General features: G+C 40.3%; 1 protein-coding gene across 1 annotated transcript in view; it reads left to right on the top strand.

Annotated features, from left to right (window-relative positions):
- The window catches only part of LOC124602110 (telomerase-binding protein EST1A), a 338,716-nt gene that overhangs the window by 201,743 nt on the left and 120,779 nt on the right, over window positions 1–16,194 (top strand). The window contains exon 12 of the mRNA XM_047136296.1: window positions 10,437–10,649. Coding sequence (XP_046992252.1) covers window positions 10,437–10,649 — 213 coding nt within the window. The remainder of the gene's footprint in view (window positions 1–10,436; window positions 10,650–16,194) is intronic.

Genomic DNA, 16,194 nt, shown 5'->3' with positions numbered 1-16,194 from the left:
TTTGCCCATTGTAGTGTTAGTTGCCCTTTTGTAGTTCTTTTGGTTTTTCTTTTCTCCAGGTTTTTTGCAGTAAGTATTGTTCATTTTATTCTTTCCCTCGTAGACTTGTTTTATAGGAACGAGGGACAGATGACCTAGCAGTTTGGTCCCTTTGCACCCCCCACCCCCACGCAAGACAACCAACCAATCAACTGACCATAACAGGGAATCTGGAATGTGCTACATGATTTTGGGCTTGGGTCAAATGGTGTAGGATTGGGTTGGGTCAGGTCGGATCAAATGAGGCAGTGTGGGAGGCATCAAATAAGACACAGGGTGTATGAGATCCAGGAAAAACCCGGGAATTTGTTCATCCGGGAGAAAACTGGGAAAAATCCGGGAATTTTTCGTTGTTTTAGTTTTCACTTAAGTTTTTTTTAATTTTGATTGGTAAGAACTGTTACTCTAACAAAGGATATTACTGTATCTTGCTACTGCAGAGTAATACTGCAGCATTAAAACATGAACGAGAGAAAAAAACGAAAATAAAACTTGAATTGCAAAGGAAATGCACCATATAAAATAACGCAGTGCTCGTACAAGCGTCTGCCAACAGCAAAATGTGTCAAAGGCTTTCGGAAGACTATGCAATGCTTCATAACAACAAATTGCCTTCGCGATGGGCGTGACGTCACAACTGTTTACATTAGACTCATTTAATCAGTTATGAGCGGGCTCGTGCACACACGCAGTTGAGTCGCGTATGAGTAGTACCTTCTCCCGCTTCTGGCTACAGAAATGTGGCTGTTGGCTATATAAGTAGCAGTAGCAGCAACTAGCCACATGGTACCTGGAAAAATTTTACTGGCGCGCCCAAACTACCAGATTCACGCGTGTGCAGCAGGCCCAAATATAGTGGAGAGTGAGGGCAAACCAGGGTATCTGAACCAGGCAGCAGTTTCGGGGGAGGGGGCAAATTCATATTCTTGAGAGGAAAAAAAAAACCTTGTTTCACAAAGCACCTAGCATCCAGCACACATTGGTCTATCGATTATTCATATTATTTTGAAACATACCCCTGCTGGTTTTTGAACACATTCTAAGTTGATTTCTGAATGAATTATAAGTTGATTTTTGAATGCGTGCATAGTGTACGTGATGTCTCTGCCATGGGAATCCTCGTCACATCTAGAAATAAACTTTCCTGCAGACAAAACGGGACGTGGCTATACGAGCTGAGTGGAATAAAGCCGAACCGGTGAATGCCAAGTGCTGCTTGTTTATGTGGTTGATTCGGTTTGCGAATGTGCAGCATTGTTGTAATTATTAGCGAAATCCATAGATTCAGACTACCACAGCGGAAATAAACGACTAGTAGATAAGAAAAATTATGTATTATCTTCTTGGTGTATCCAAGAAAGTGAAATTCTGACAGAAATCTTTTGGCCAGATCACCACATGAGACAGGGCCAGTTGTACTCCCCGGCTAGCAGCCGCGTAAGTTCCATTCTGGGAGTAGCACGGAAAACGCAATGGACAAACACATAATAACGCCTAACCGGAGAATAATCAATGGATAACTAAACTGGTGATTGTGGCAGGGTTAGTGAAGTTGACTGGACAATGAGTTTTGACAGGGGTAGGAATAGCTACAGAATTAGTGATGACAAGACTGCTTGTTAGAATGAGGAAGGAGAAGAAACGGGGACATCACACAAATTATGAGAGAATATGATGATTTCAAATTTATACAAAAAATTCATTCTACCACTTTTCGGTCTCTTGCATGAGAAACTGGAGCATACAAATGAAATGTGAAATTGATTTCCTAACGTAAAGCTTTTTGCTTGTAGTACGCCAAATAGGTATTTCGTATTGGTACTTCGTGAATTATATTCTGATGTATTATAAAAATGATCATTATTGCCAAAACAGTCTTGCTTATTTGGTGTGTGTTACAATTGTTGAAATATTAGAAAGGCCTAATTTGTTTTCTCCAGCACACAGCGACAAAATAGACGTAATCAGATCGAGAAACCACACCAGGCTTGGGTACTATTTGTACTAACAGCTTTTTCAGTGTTAGACAACAACATTTCTATTTTTCATGTAGCAAAATGTTTTGATGAACTTTGATAAGGTGACAGTCCTTTCGCAGAAAGGAAAGAATGCCATGTAAAGCTGTAGCAAGATTAGAGGAAAAAATCGCTAGGACCTAAGGATTGAAGAAACGTGTACTGTCTTGCCTGTCTCTTGTCTTTACTGGTTTTAGGTGGCCTATATTTAATTTTATGTCGCACAGAAGAGCAGGTTATTAGCTAATAGGCAATAAAGAGTCCAGTTTTTCTGAAGAGTTGTTGTTCTCCTGGTTACAAATAATCCTATCCAGTATTAATTGTGAGGGTCTTTTTACAAAGAAAGAAAGAAAGAGAGAGAGAGAGAGAGAGAGAGAGAGAGAGATAGATAGTGTGGGGGGGGGGGGGGGGGGGGGGGGGGGCAGGATGTTAAACCGGCCAACTGGGAGCAGGAGAGGTGCCACAGTTAATTTCCACTGTCCAGAAATAGTTTGATGGCATCAATTACAAAATATACATGTTTGATTTCCACAGAGCGAAATACAGTGATGTGCGGTATAACAATGTTGTTTGAAGATGTGTGGCACCTCACTGCACACTTAAGACCAAGTAATGTGTCTTACATATCCTCGAAGATACATCTTTTATTGTTTCCTCTTCGTTTACTGCTGTCACGTCAGATGAAAACTAGGTGGATTTCTGTGGCTGGGAGCTATGAAGCGAATTAAAATGCAGTCTCATAATTACGGAAGGGTAAACTACGTTACTAGTTTCAGATTTTATTTTATTTCCACCTTTCTGGCTGTCAAGTATTAATCGCCTTGCAGAACAATGAAGTTGTTTTTGTCAGTTTGATAAATAAATTTGGCTTTTATTAAGCTTTCCTGCTGAGGCAGTAAATTTATTCCTCACTGTTTGCTAGTTTCAACTGTTCGCTGCATTTCAAGTGCACCTGTTCATCTTTTAGCACGTATGGCATTATGCTATAATAAAGAACCAAACATGAGATAATACAGTACTGGTACTCCAAGAAAATTTACATCCCGAAAACCACACTGAAAAGCTTCGTATCTGGTCGAGGCCTGCGTCATTGAGAATCTGGACATACGAATGTGCACTATAAGGCAAACTATGCATTTTAGTATGGTTCACGAAATTCTGACGTTCTTGGAGTATCTTCTGAAGTCTTGTTTCTTTTATGACATAATGTAAGATCTTCTGATGTTTTACACGTACGAACATATGGGCTACCTTCATCACCTTAGATGCGCAAGCGTGGTGACGCCTCTTATCTGGCGCTATCTGACAACTGCTGAAATGAATCTATTTCTAACAGGTCATGGGAAAATATTTCGAGTTGTTGTTCGGAAAGTGTTATTTTCAAAGTAAATTTTCTTTTACGCAAGATGAACTATGTGCGAGAATGTACGATGGATTTCTTAAATCACAGTGTGTTTGGTCTCTTTTAAAAATCAACTCTATGATGATGAGCCATTCAGAAGAATTTCGAGACCAGAAGATCAGAGCTTTATGTCAGTATTAAAAATTTTGCTGGCGTATTTGTGTGATGTATCTTAAAGTGTAACATGCGCTAAACAGATCAACATTATAAGTGAAAGCTTAGCTTCTCTTGTAGCTTGTTAATCTTCGAGACAAATATTATATGCGAAAGCTTTGTTTTTCTTGTAGCAACACTATGTATATTACTTTAAACCATTAACTTTTCCTGTTGGTGGAATTCGAATTTATACTTTCGTAATACAAAAATATGCAGTGTACATGTTGCTGCACATCAAAGATCACTCCAAAACATGTATTTTTCCCCTGAGTATGATTTTCTAAAGTGCTGGGAAATTCTACAATGCTGTATAAAACCATATCCTATCAAAGGATACGTTTTACAGATCTGAGGGAAAGTATACTGTCACTTAACGTGGCAAAAGTGTATTTTCACCCGGGAGAAAATGTACATTTAACCGGGAGATCCGGGAAAAATCAAGGAATTTTTTCCCCTTGTTTGCGTGTACACACTGTGACATAAATTAAGCACAATATTTCTGCAAATGTTACTACTGACTCTGTATGTCTCAAGGCAAAATAACAAGAGTGGTTACCTTACTAAGGAATTATTTGTCATATATTAGTGTTCAATTGTTTTTTGACTTCCAGATACATTCTTTTGCTGTGATAAGCTCCATTCAAATTGATTGATCGAGTGGCAGTGGAAAGCAGTTTATTACAAATGTGTTCTCACACTCTACCAAAAGGTACAAATCTCAGAGCACTTGCATGTCTTGAAAGTAAACAACATACAGAAATATTTTAACAATGAAAGTAATAATTGCGGACATATGTGTACTAGAAATGGCCTTACTTTGAAGATAGTCATCACTAATACAAATTATTTGTCAGTACACAGATTTGCAACATTGGTCTCATTTCTTTTGTCAGACACCAGTAATTAACAGCTCACCTATGCTAGCGAGTATGTTGATTTTGATTAAAATTAACAGAGAATAAGGACACCGTTAATAGTTGGAAAACAGTTGCCTACTAATAATGAGAAATACTTCCTTCGAAATGCAGGCAGTCTCATTAAAACTATTTCACTCTTCATATATGAAAAGTCACATGAGCTGCTCCAGAGTTACTGCCCAGTAGTGAGAGTATATAAGGAAACTGAGCAGGTCATTCAGTATTTAAAGAAGTATAAAAATTTAATAATCTTGACACATTTAACTGCTATAAGTATAAGGAATAGAAGAAAGAGCTACAGGAGAATGCAGGCTCAATAATAGAAATGAGAGAGGAGTAAGACATTTGAAAATCTCAAGGGGTGGTGGTCTGCATAGGGAAGGCCAGGAGACACAGGAAGGTATGTGTTGGATTATATCAGTCAGTCAGATATTAGATTGTAAGGCGTAGCCAGGTACAGATATAGGCTCTATCACAGCTGAAGAGGTCGGCAGAAGGAAGTGTTAACCCTCAGTTTGGTAATGATTAGCCTTATTGTGTTAACTCTTGTCTGTTTGTAGGCTCAACAAGCAAGTAACAAGTAAATTCACATGTACCACTAAAAGAAACTAACTCCCCCCCCTCCCCTGTCTTTCGGCCTGGACACACTAATACTGTATGCATTCCTATCTAATTTGTAACAGTTTCCTTCTTCAAGCACAGATGTGGGTGACAATGATCATGATCCTAAAAAATATACCTCAGTGACCTCCTCTTGTGCTTTGATGTCTGTGGCTGATGAGAAGATGGTCATTGATTTTGCAGATGCTCATCCAAAATAGATTAAAATTGAGGTTCCCAATTTGGAAATCAAAAGATTATCTTGAAATTTGAAGGAAGGAAATAGAACAATGTGGAATTAAATGATAACATTGCATTCAACTACTCTGAAACATGGGAAAGATTTCAGGATGCACGGTACAGTTGTGAACAAGTAGCTATGAGAAAATTGCAGTGGACAGTGGCATCCACATTGCCATATTTGTGTCAGAAAAATTACAGTTTATTGCTAGTGATACCTAGGTAAAAAGCTTCAAATGTTAACATTCTGTAGAGAAATATCACCAAATACATCAGCAAAAATGATGTTACAACTTTGGGAGAAACTGTCGTAGCAGCAGAGAAGTAAGAAACTGTGGAAGTGGCAGAAAAACTTGTATACAGACAAGGCACTCAGTGCCAAGCCACAGTCCTGATTATATAATTAACATTGACCAGATTGGATGCCAGTATGAATCAACATTTAACAGGTCACTTTATCACAAAGCCGCAAAGAGCATTTTGGTGAAAAAATCTCAACCTTTACAAAACCACCCACTCTTGCACAGCATAGCACAGTATAGTTTAACTGCTTCAGGGGACCTGTTATCCCTTGTATTTTTATCTATGCAGGAACTCGCCAATAAATTTGGTCCTCAAGTTGCTGGCACTGTACTGACATTAAAAGAAGACCATAATAATGTTTCATTGTGCAAAATCAAACAAAGGAAAATCCAGGATGGCGTGACGATAATGTTATGAAAACAATAGATAGCTACTCAGCATATAGATGAGCTGTTGAGACACAGACAGGCACAACAAAAAGACTGCTACACATTTCAGCTTTCAGTCAAAATGCTTTCTTCTGAAGTAGAAAATGCACACACATTTGCACAAGCACAACTCTCTCTCATGACTTCTGCTTCTGTCCACTGAGGCTGAGCTGCAATCTGATGGGGGAAGCAATCTGTTGGCGGTGAGACTGGGGTGTCGAGATGGAGGAAGGATGTAGTGCTGCTTGTGGGAGCATGCAGCAGCATGGTGGGGACAGAGATGGCTGCTAAGTGCAATCAGGAGGTTGAGGGGAGGGGTGGGGGTGGGGGTGAGGGTGAGGGTGAGGGTGAGGGTGAGGGTAGCAGAAATAGCTGTAGGTCCATTGGTGGAATAGAAGGCTGTGTGGTATTGGAGTGGGAGCAGGGAAGGGGATAGGTGGGTGAACGACAGGGTCATTCCATTATACACATGATGGTTGTCCATATTCACAACTATGAATACATTTCATGTGTAGTTGTTGTAGTGAAGGCTGAGACAAAGGGGGGAGGGGGGTTATGGGAATGTAGGATGCATTGCACGAAGAGTTCCCACCTGCGCAATTCAGAAAAGTTGATGTTGAAAAGAAGGATCCAGATGGCGCAGGCTGTCATTGAAGTCAAGCAACTTGTGTTGGGCAACTGGTTAGTCCAGCTGTCTCATGCCATGGCGGTGGCCATTTATGTGGACAGAATGCCTGTTGGTTGTCATACCTGCAAAGAAACCATGACAATGGTTGCAGCTTAGTTTGTAGATTGCATGACTGCTTTCATAGTTAGCCCTACCTTTGATGGAATCAGTGATGATCGTGATCGGACTTGAGCTGCTACTAGCAGGAGGATGTTATGGGATAAGTGTTGAATTTAGGTCTATTGCAGGGATGTGAGCCATGAGGCAAAGAGTTGGGAGTAGGGATGGAGTTGGGATGGGCAAGGATATTGTTTAAGTTTCATTGGTGACGGAATACCACTGCAGGAGGGCAGGGAAATAATGTGGGTAGGATATGCCTCATTTCAGGGCACGCTGACAGGTATTCAAAACCCATGCAGAGAATGTGATTCATGTGCTCAAGTGCTGGGTGGTACTGAGTCATGCAGGAAGTGCTCTTTTGTGGCTAGATGGTAGGAATGTGGGGGATGCTTGGTGATGGGAGAGACTAGGCATAGGAGATCTGTTTCTATATGAGATTGGGAGGCTAATTTTGGTGTGTGAAGACCATGAGTATATTTGGAGAGGGACTGCTGATTGCTACAAATGCAGTGTCCATAGGTGACTAAACTGTATGGAAGGGACTTCTTGGTAAGGAATTGGTAGCAGCTGTTAAACTGGAGGTGTTGCTGGTGGTTAGTAGGTTTTATATGGACAGAGGTACTGATGTAGGTGTCTTTTAGGTGGAGGTTAACGTTGAGGAAGGTGGTTGATGGAGTTGATAAGGACCAGGTGAAGTGAATGGAGGACACCCTACCCACATTTCTCCAGAAGTTCAACATCTTCTCCTCCATGCACTTCATCTGGTCCTCCTCAACCCAACAAGGCACCTTCCTTGATGTTGACCTCTACTTCAAAGATGGCTACATGAGTATCTCTGTCCATATAAAATCTATTAACCACCAGCACATCTTCATTTCGAAAACTGCTACCCATTCCATACCAAGAAGTCCCTTTCATACAGCCTAGCGACCCATAGCTATCCCATCTGTAGTGATGAGCAGTCCTTCCCCAAATGTACCAAGGGCCTCACTGAGGCCTTCACAGACTGTAATTGCCCTCCCAACCTTGTACAGAACTCCTATGCCTTGTCTCTCCAGTTACCTACCATGTCCCAGATTTGCACCATGTGGTCACAAAGGAACACTCCCTTCGTGACTCAGTACCACTGAGGGCTGGAGCAACTAAATCATATTATCTGTCAGGGACCACTTGTTATGTCCTGAAATGAGGAATATATTACCCACCCCTTGCCACTTTTCCCACAGCGGTATTCGGCGGCAACCTACCAAACCTATGTGATATCCTTGTCTGTCCCTGTTCTGCCCCCTCCTGCGAACCCCTTTCCCCACTTCTCATATCCCTGCAACAGACCCGTCCCATACATCCTCCTACTTCAGTCAGTCCACAGCTAAGCCAACCAGTTGCTGAGGATGCTTCCCAACACAATGTTGTTCATTTTAGTGACTGCTTCACAGCCTGTACCATCTGGATTCTTCCTACAAACATGAGCTTTTCTGAATTGCACAGGTTGGAAATCTTCCTGCAATCCGTTGCACGTTCCCCTAATCCCCTTGCCACACCTCACGAGTCCCAGTCCTGCACCCACCTATTCCCTTCCCTGATCTCACTCGAGCACTACACAGTCTTCTATTCCAGCAATTAACTTTTTATTCTTTTCCCCTTGTCTACTTTCCTCCTTTGCCCCCCCCCCCCCCCCTCACCTGACACCACTCAAACCTCCCGACAGCACCTAGCAGTGCTAACTTTCCCTACCATGTCCCTGCAAGCTGTCACAAGGGTACTACCCACTCCCACCTTCCTTCCCTGCTATCCCTTCCCTGTCCCTGTGTCGTCCTTACCCCCACCACTCACTGATTGCTTCTCCCATCAGACACAGTTGCTTACAGTCGTGCCTCAGTTGCCAGAGGCAGTGGTCATGTGTATATGAGTATATGAGTTGTGCTTGCTTGCATGTCTTTCCATTGTGCCTATCTGTGACTCAACCTCTTCTCCATGTGGTGAGTAGCAATCTATCCTTTTTGTAGAATATCGTTGTTACTTTCTCCAAGTCAGGAAAACTAACAAAAGAGTTTTATGCAAAATTCTTGGAAACAACATTAAAGCCATACATTGCTGCAATAAATTCCTTCTGTTGCTGGATTTGTGGGGAGACCAATCAGATTTGACATTGTGTGATGAGACATTCATCAATGAGGAAGACAAAGTAATGTGTGCTATGAAGATTGTTGCACCCAAATGTACTCTTTTGGTTCACCTCTACGAAGTATATTTTTGTTGCAAAGTCAAAAATGTATTTGAAGACTACAAAGTGCCCCTGAATTTCCACAGTCACTGTGAGAATTATCATCAAGGGAAGATGCAATTTAATTGTGTTTGATCGTGCCACATCAATTCAGTGCTGCTTTTTTCTCCTCAGCAATACGAATTGCTTCGTATGCATCAAAATAGAGAGAAGAAAAATCTTCATTTGAAAATTTCAATGAAGTGTGCTTTCCACTGAAGCATATATGTTTTTGCTCAAAACTGCTTTCATAAAATGTGGATAATGTGAACAACACTTGTTTTAAATATTTATTTAGTGATTATCACCCAAAAAATGTAATATACCTTCTAGTTATAAATAAAAAGAAGATAATTGCTTGAATTTTCGGAATTCTTTCATTCAAAACATAATCCAGTTAAGTAAATTAATTAAGGAAATTAAAGTAATCTTAACTAAATTAAATATATTAATTATACTGATATAAATTGAATTGTTAAACATTTAACTTAATATTTAATACTTTAATTTAGCAAGGAATGAAAAAATGGAGGGTATCTACGGGAATTGAAGCCTAGCAGGTTCTTGACCACTGACTTGAAAATTATTGGGGGATATCCTTCACACTCGTTAGAGGGAGCTGTATCTTTTCGTATGGCCTGCTCGGATGAGAGAAGCATGCTGTTTGAGCCATATTGTTGATTACCATCCTGTGCCCTTCCCTTGCCAGATGTACCAAATTGTAGAGAAATGCTACTTAGCCTTGCGGGTGATACTATGGACAGTGACTCTTTGTACATAAAGATTACCTGGCTGTCACAAGCATATCTTTCAAATTATGGAAACTGAACTCCAAAACCAGAGAAACTGAAATATGTCCCTACACGTAACACAGAAAAGCTTTGATTTGACATTACAAGCACGACTAAATAGTGTCATTATTCAATATAGCAGTGGCGTGTGTCCCATACAAATAAATAAATAGGATCACCAGTAAGATTAATTCTTGCTTTGTGGTCAAAGTGGTGTACAAGGGTAAGTCCGAGTTGCACGATATGTAGCAGCTTTCTTTTTGTTTCTTTCATTTTGGGAAGATTCTTCTTAACATATGGAAAAACTTGCTTCTTTGTCAGACTTTGATATTTGCTTGATTTCTCCATTAAAGTTTGTTGTTTGTACATTTATATTTGAAACATTGTGTATTTATGCCCAATCTACTTCTTTTTGTTATAATATGACTGCTTGTGGTTTGATGGAAATGTATAGGTCCATTATTACAGTGTGACAGAGATTCTTTCTTTCCGTAGTTTGAGCAAACTGAGCGCCGTAGACGAGAAGAACGTGAGCAGAAACAGCGTGAGCGTATGAAAGAAAAGGAAGGAGCTGGTATACGGCGAGAAGTTTGGATTCATCCAGAAGGACGTCGTCGTCGTGTCCATGTGACTACTTCTGCAGGCAATAGTTGTGGTCTTGTACCTGACAGTGAGGAAGAGGAACTTGCTGCGCTTTCTAGTGTTGAGGTTAGCTAATCATGATATATTTGAATCCTGCCTCAGGCATGGATGTGTGTGATGTCCTTAGGTTAGTTAGGTTTAAGTAGTTCCAATTTCTGGGGGACTGGTGACCACAGATGTTAAGTCCCATAGTGCTCAGAGCCAGAGCCATGATATATTTCATAACCATTTCCTGACCCAGATGTAGACAATACAACGAATAAATAAAATGCTCATAGTATTCTACAACCTAGCAATTTATTTTAGTTTGGTAACTAAATTATATACAGGATAATGAGAAATAATTTATCTTGCATGCCATTTTCATGTTGACTTTGCAGCCTATAAGTATTTTCATTAATGTGTATACACTGCCTGGCAAAAATGTGAAGCACCCAGAAGACGTGGTTGGATGTCAGTGTAACTCCATACATATATGCACCATCAGCGAATATGTAAATGAATTGAGTTGCAGTCCTCTGTGACATGTAAAATGGCAAGTGCTTTAGTTTTACTCATATTTAGTGTTGTTACCAGACCTGGTATGGTATATAAAAAAAGGGACTAACAGCATCAGATTGAGGGATCACTGTAAAGGACAGTGGAGATACGCACACTTGTGTGAGACAGTGTTGTCAGCACTTGACCGTGTGAGAGGGGTATCATTGTGGATCTTAATTTGACCAGCTGGTCGAATTGTGCAATATCCTGGTTTGTGGGGCATTTGGATGAGACAGTGGCCTGGGTAATGCATAATGTGTTGTCAAGGTTCCAGTTGGCCACTTCTGACCACAACAGTGGAGGGTCACTGTATTGTGCACCGTGCAAGTTACCCCTTCAAATGTGTGTCAGCTGTCCGAGAACAAGTAATAAGCTCTGTGCTACATCCATATCATCCTGCACCATTGGTCAGCAACTAGCAGCAGGTGGACTAGGGCATTACTGTTCCATATTCTTAGGCTGGTGATAGCACAGCACAAACGATTGTGTTTGGTGTGGTTCTGTGACTGTGAAGTGTAGACTGCTGATGAATGATACTGCATTGTGTTCAACAATGAATTGCAGTTCTTCACTACCCCGGCAGACCGTAATCAACAAGCAAGGCAGCGACGTGTGGAAAAGTCCCATTCATCCAAAGGTTTGGAGCGGCACTGTTGGTATCATGGTGTGGGGAGCTACTTGGCTGTATGAGTAAAAAAGAAGAACATTCTCTAAGAAAGTTCACAACTTCATGTGAATAAAAAATTCGAAACACATTCTGTAACCAGAAGTATCTTTCCCACTATCTCCTATCCTTCTTGAGAAAGTTCCTGGTATGTGTTGAGTGCCACATATGGCATAGGACACATGTGTAATCTTACATTTCAGTCAACTCACTCAAACAGGCAAACTATACAATGTGCAGCTATGGAATTGGCATCAATGTGTCCTTTAAGCGTTGCACTATGTTTTGATTTTAGTTTTGTGTGAGGTACCAAGTTATTAAGACAATATACTGTACAGACAGTTAACAAAAATGTTTTATCTGCTGAAGTTACTGAATTTTTGACATGCGGGAAACTTTTTTGTTATTGAAGTTAAATGAACATATTATGTGAATGAAATCTTAAGAGTACATAACTTTTTCTTCTACTCCAAACCAGAATTCTGTTATAGTCAACTACTAAGCAGTTGCTCATGTGGTTTTGTTGGAAGAAACGGAAGGTAGGTTTGTAATTACTGGTTCGTTAATTTTTCTGATCTGCCTGCGTATTTCCAACATAACAAAAAATAAGATTTGTACTTTGGAAAAATGTATCTTAAATAGGCCAACCAGTAAGGGGGAATGATTAAAAGTAATAGAAAAAAACATTATCTCAGTATTGCAGCAAAATTTATTTTATGTGAGACAGACTGAATTCCTGAGATGAAGCTCATTTGTAGTTAGTCACTGATACGGCATTATTAAAATTTCAAAATCTATGACATTATAATTTTATTATGTAGCTACTTACAGTTGTAAACTACACACTCCAAGCAACAGCTAAAACTGCCTATGTTTCACTTCTGTGGTGATAATGCAAAAACTCCACTGACTTCACAGTCATCTGTGTGACATGCTTAAAGCATCACTGTCACTGTAGTTGTCTAATGAAAGAATCATCTCCTCCATTGAATTTTCCAAAACAGCTTCATTCTGCCATGCTGAAGTTTACTGTAGACCCTCTTACGAGGCATTTGTGAAGTCTGGAATTTTGTCCTTAACCATGGTGAGATGCCATACCCTTAATCTCCTAAAATAAAAAGCATTATACTGGCTCTGTCTTAGTATCTGGCATCTATATATCCTAGACTCAAGCACAGACCCAGGCCTTGAAGCATTAACATTAGTAAAAATTCATTACTATCACATGTGCCTGCACATTGATACTAGAAAGGACCTTTCAGTTAATATATTTGTCTCCATGTTTTGTGATTGGTATGTGTTTACAATTGAGAGCCCCAGCACACATGGAAACTGACACCTTGAGTGCCATTTAAGTATTACTGTTTCTAGTTCTCCAACATTTCTGGGAAATTGTATCTAAAGAAGTGCTTTTTGGGTAGCATAGTGAACATCTATAAATGTAAATGACACAATTGCCTGGTGTGTACCTAAGTATTCTCCTACACTAGTCTGAAAACCTGGGTCTGCTAAGTAGCAGAGCAAAAATGTTTTCATTTTCACTTCTTCAAAGTCATGCCCCCTTTCTTTCATAATTTTTGGGAAAGAAATTATTTGAAAGCCAAATAATGTTTTTGCTGTTAAACCTGTATATTATAAACTATTACAGTTCCTCTTGTCATCATGTCTTCGGCCCTACATATGTCCTTTTTTGCCTTTAGAACAACATAAATTCTCCCATTTTTACTAAAAATCTCAACAGAATTTACTCAACTTGAAGTAAGCTGTGAAGTCCATTGGGAAAATGGAGAATATTCTCTACTTTTGAGAAATTTCTCTAGGTTTTTTCGTACGAAATCTGAGAATGTTCTCCACTTCTTTAGATTTTTTCGTATGAAATCGGAGAAGCTATTTGTGCTGAGCCACTGCCCCACACCCTTTTACTCAAGCTGACAACATTTCTGGTGAAAGATGTTTCCTGACACTTTTACCTCATGAAAACCTGAGAATTTTTTCTGAAAATAAAGTACAATATCCGTTTTATTTGTATGACCCATTGATTATGACTTCAGGTTAGTGATTGAGGGAACTCTGATCACTCACTGGTACGTCTCAGACATCCTATATCTGTCTTGTGTTACCTCTCAGCCATTTTTCAACATAGCAATGCTCTCCACACATGGCACATGTGTCTATGAACTTTGTGCATGATGGTGAAGTATTCCTGTGGCCCAAGGTCCCCAGATCTGTCACCGATATGACATGATTGGCACCAGCTCAGATGTCAAGTCCATCCCAGTGCTAGTATCCAGGATATAAAGGACCAATCACAACAATTGTGGGCTGGCTTGCCTCATGAGAGGATACACTATTTCATGACACACTTCCCTACTGAATCATCACATTCATCCAGACTGGAGGGGCTATAATGTCATACTGATAATTGGGCTCATACTGCCAATTCTTTCTCAGTTTGAGTCAGTATCGTAATAACTTCACATACCCCTCAGTCCGTGAATTTCAATTTTGTTTCTTCCTCTTTCTCCTCCACCTCCTCTTCTGGGTGCTTCACTCTTTTTGTAAGGCAGCATATATTCTTCTAGAAGCTACCAGGATAACAAGAAGATACAGAGCAGAAATGGTACATGTTGTTGCCACGTTACTGAACTGTACAGTCTACAGTTTGCGTCTGCAGCTAATTTGTAATGTTACCTACTAGTTTATTCTGATGTTGAGCTGGAAATATTTGTCTCTCGCTTTTGTAGGATGACTGCTGCAGAATGTCTCAATCTCTTTGTCTAATAGCAGTTAGTTCCATATACATATTACTGTGTAGAATTTAAATTCAATTGATGAAAATGCTTCCAAAGGATCAAAATAATTATATTCAGAAACACAGCACATTTGTTAGGTGATAACATCGATCATTCATGTGCTGCAGGTGTCATCTGTTTGTGTAGTGAAAGATGATATGCTGTAATGAGCTGAATAATAGTTTGTTTCACATTCATCCATAGAATAAAATGGGAGAGAATTTCAACTTGAAAAGACAATGTTTTAGAGCAGGGCTTCCCAACCTGTGGTCCGCGGACCCCTTAGGGGTCCGCCGGCTCTTTCTAGGGGGTCCGCGGCCAGCTTTCACCAAATCGTGTAAAATAATGAGTAAAATTATTGAATAAAAATGTGAAAATCAAATTCATCACTATTTTTTTTTTTTTTTTTTTTTTTTTTTTTTTTTTTTTTTTTTTTTTGGTGTGTGTGTGTGTGTGTGTGTGTGTGTGTGTGTGTGTGTGTGTGTGTGAAAAACGTGTGTACTTTTACTTCAGGTCGTATCCCCAAGCAGCCTTTGCGGTTCCTAAGTGAGAACGTATACACAGTTTAGTGCCGGAGAATGCGGCTTCTCTGATCGACTGTTTTGCAACAATATGGGGGTCGTTTGTGCACCGGCTCACGGCGCTAGATGTGCTGAAACCTTTTACGCATGCGACCAATCACAGCGCTCGCTGGCACATATGCGGCGCCAGGCATCATTAAATGTTAAACTTGCCTTGTCAGTGCACTACCTATTTCATAAGCCGATTTTTGGCCAGTTTATTACTTCTAACATGAATCGGTGGCTGAAGTCAGGATCACTGAAGAAGGGTGCAGTTTCTCCATCGCCTTCACAAGGGAAGTTTCCAGTTGAAATGAATGAGGAGGGAGGACGATCAAAGGAAGACTTTACATACATTTGAACATTTTTCTTCGGATTTCACGCGAAAACACACACACACACACACACACACACACACACACACACACACACGACTGTTACGAAATATGCATGCTCCTTACATAACAGTAGCCAAATAGTGGAAGTGAACAGACCATAAGCGACAGCTTTTCAACAGCGAACAGTTTGGACGTGACATTGATTGCTCTTGGAGGAAGACAGGTCCATCGTGTGAAATTTCAATTACCTAGTAATTTTAATCAAGATATAGTGTGTTGAACAAAGGGAGTAAATCCACTAGTAAGTGACTGGATACAGTGAGAATTCCAATTGGTTTGTTAATTTCAAGTTGTTTTCATTCATCTCTAAACACAAGACTATTGATCCTTCGAGGGGGGGAAGGGGGGGGGGTCGGTCATTGGGAACATGGCACCTGCATTAAGAAGCTTTCAGTTCCCATGGCGCTCTGAAATTTGGAGTTACTGTGCTCTTGACTGACTAGGGGCCCGCCATGGATTTTCGACTGAAGAAGGGGTCCGCCAGCTGAAAAGGTTGGGATGCCCTGTTTTAGAGTATTAATAGTTTATCTATGCATATTGGAGGCTACCATGGAGAACAGTGTGCAGTGTGGTGTGGCATACATGGCTCAAGGATAATAATGAGGAAAAACCAATCTTCATGTTTTGAGTGTACCAGTGATTGCCACTGAGAGCCCA

This window comes from Schistocerca americana, chromosome 1 (genome assembly GCF_021461395.2).
Source record: "Schistocerca americana isolate TAMUIC-IGC-003095 chromosome 1, iqSchAmer2.1, whole genome shotgun sequence".
In the NCBI taxonomy this organism is placed as follows: domain Eukaryota; kingdom Metazoa; phylum Arthropoda; class Insecta; order Orthoptera; family Acrididae; genus Schistocerca; species Schistocerca americana.
The sequence above is the reverse complement of the archived record's forward strand: the minus strand, read 5'-3'. Positions and strand labels throughout refer to the sequence as shown.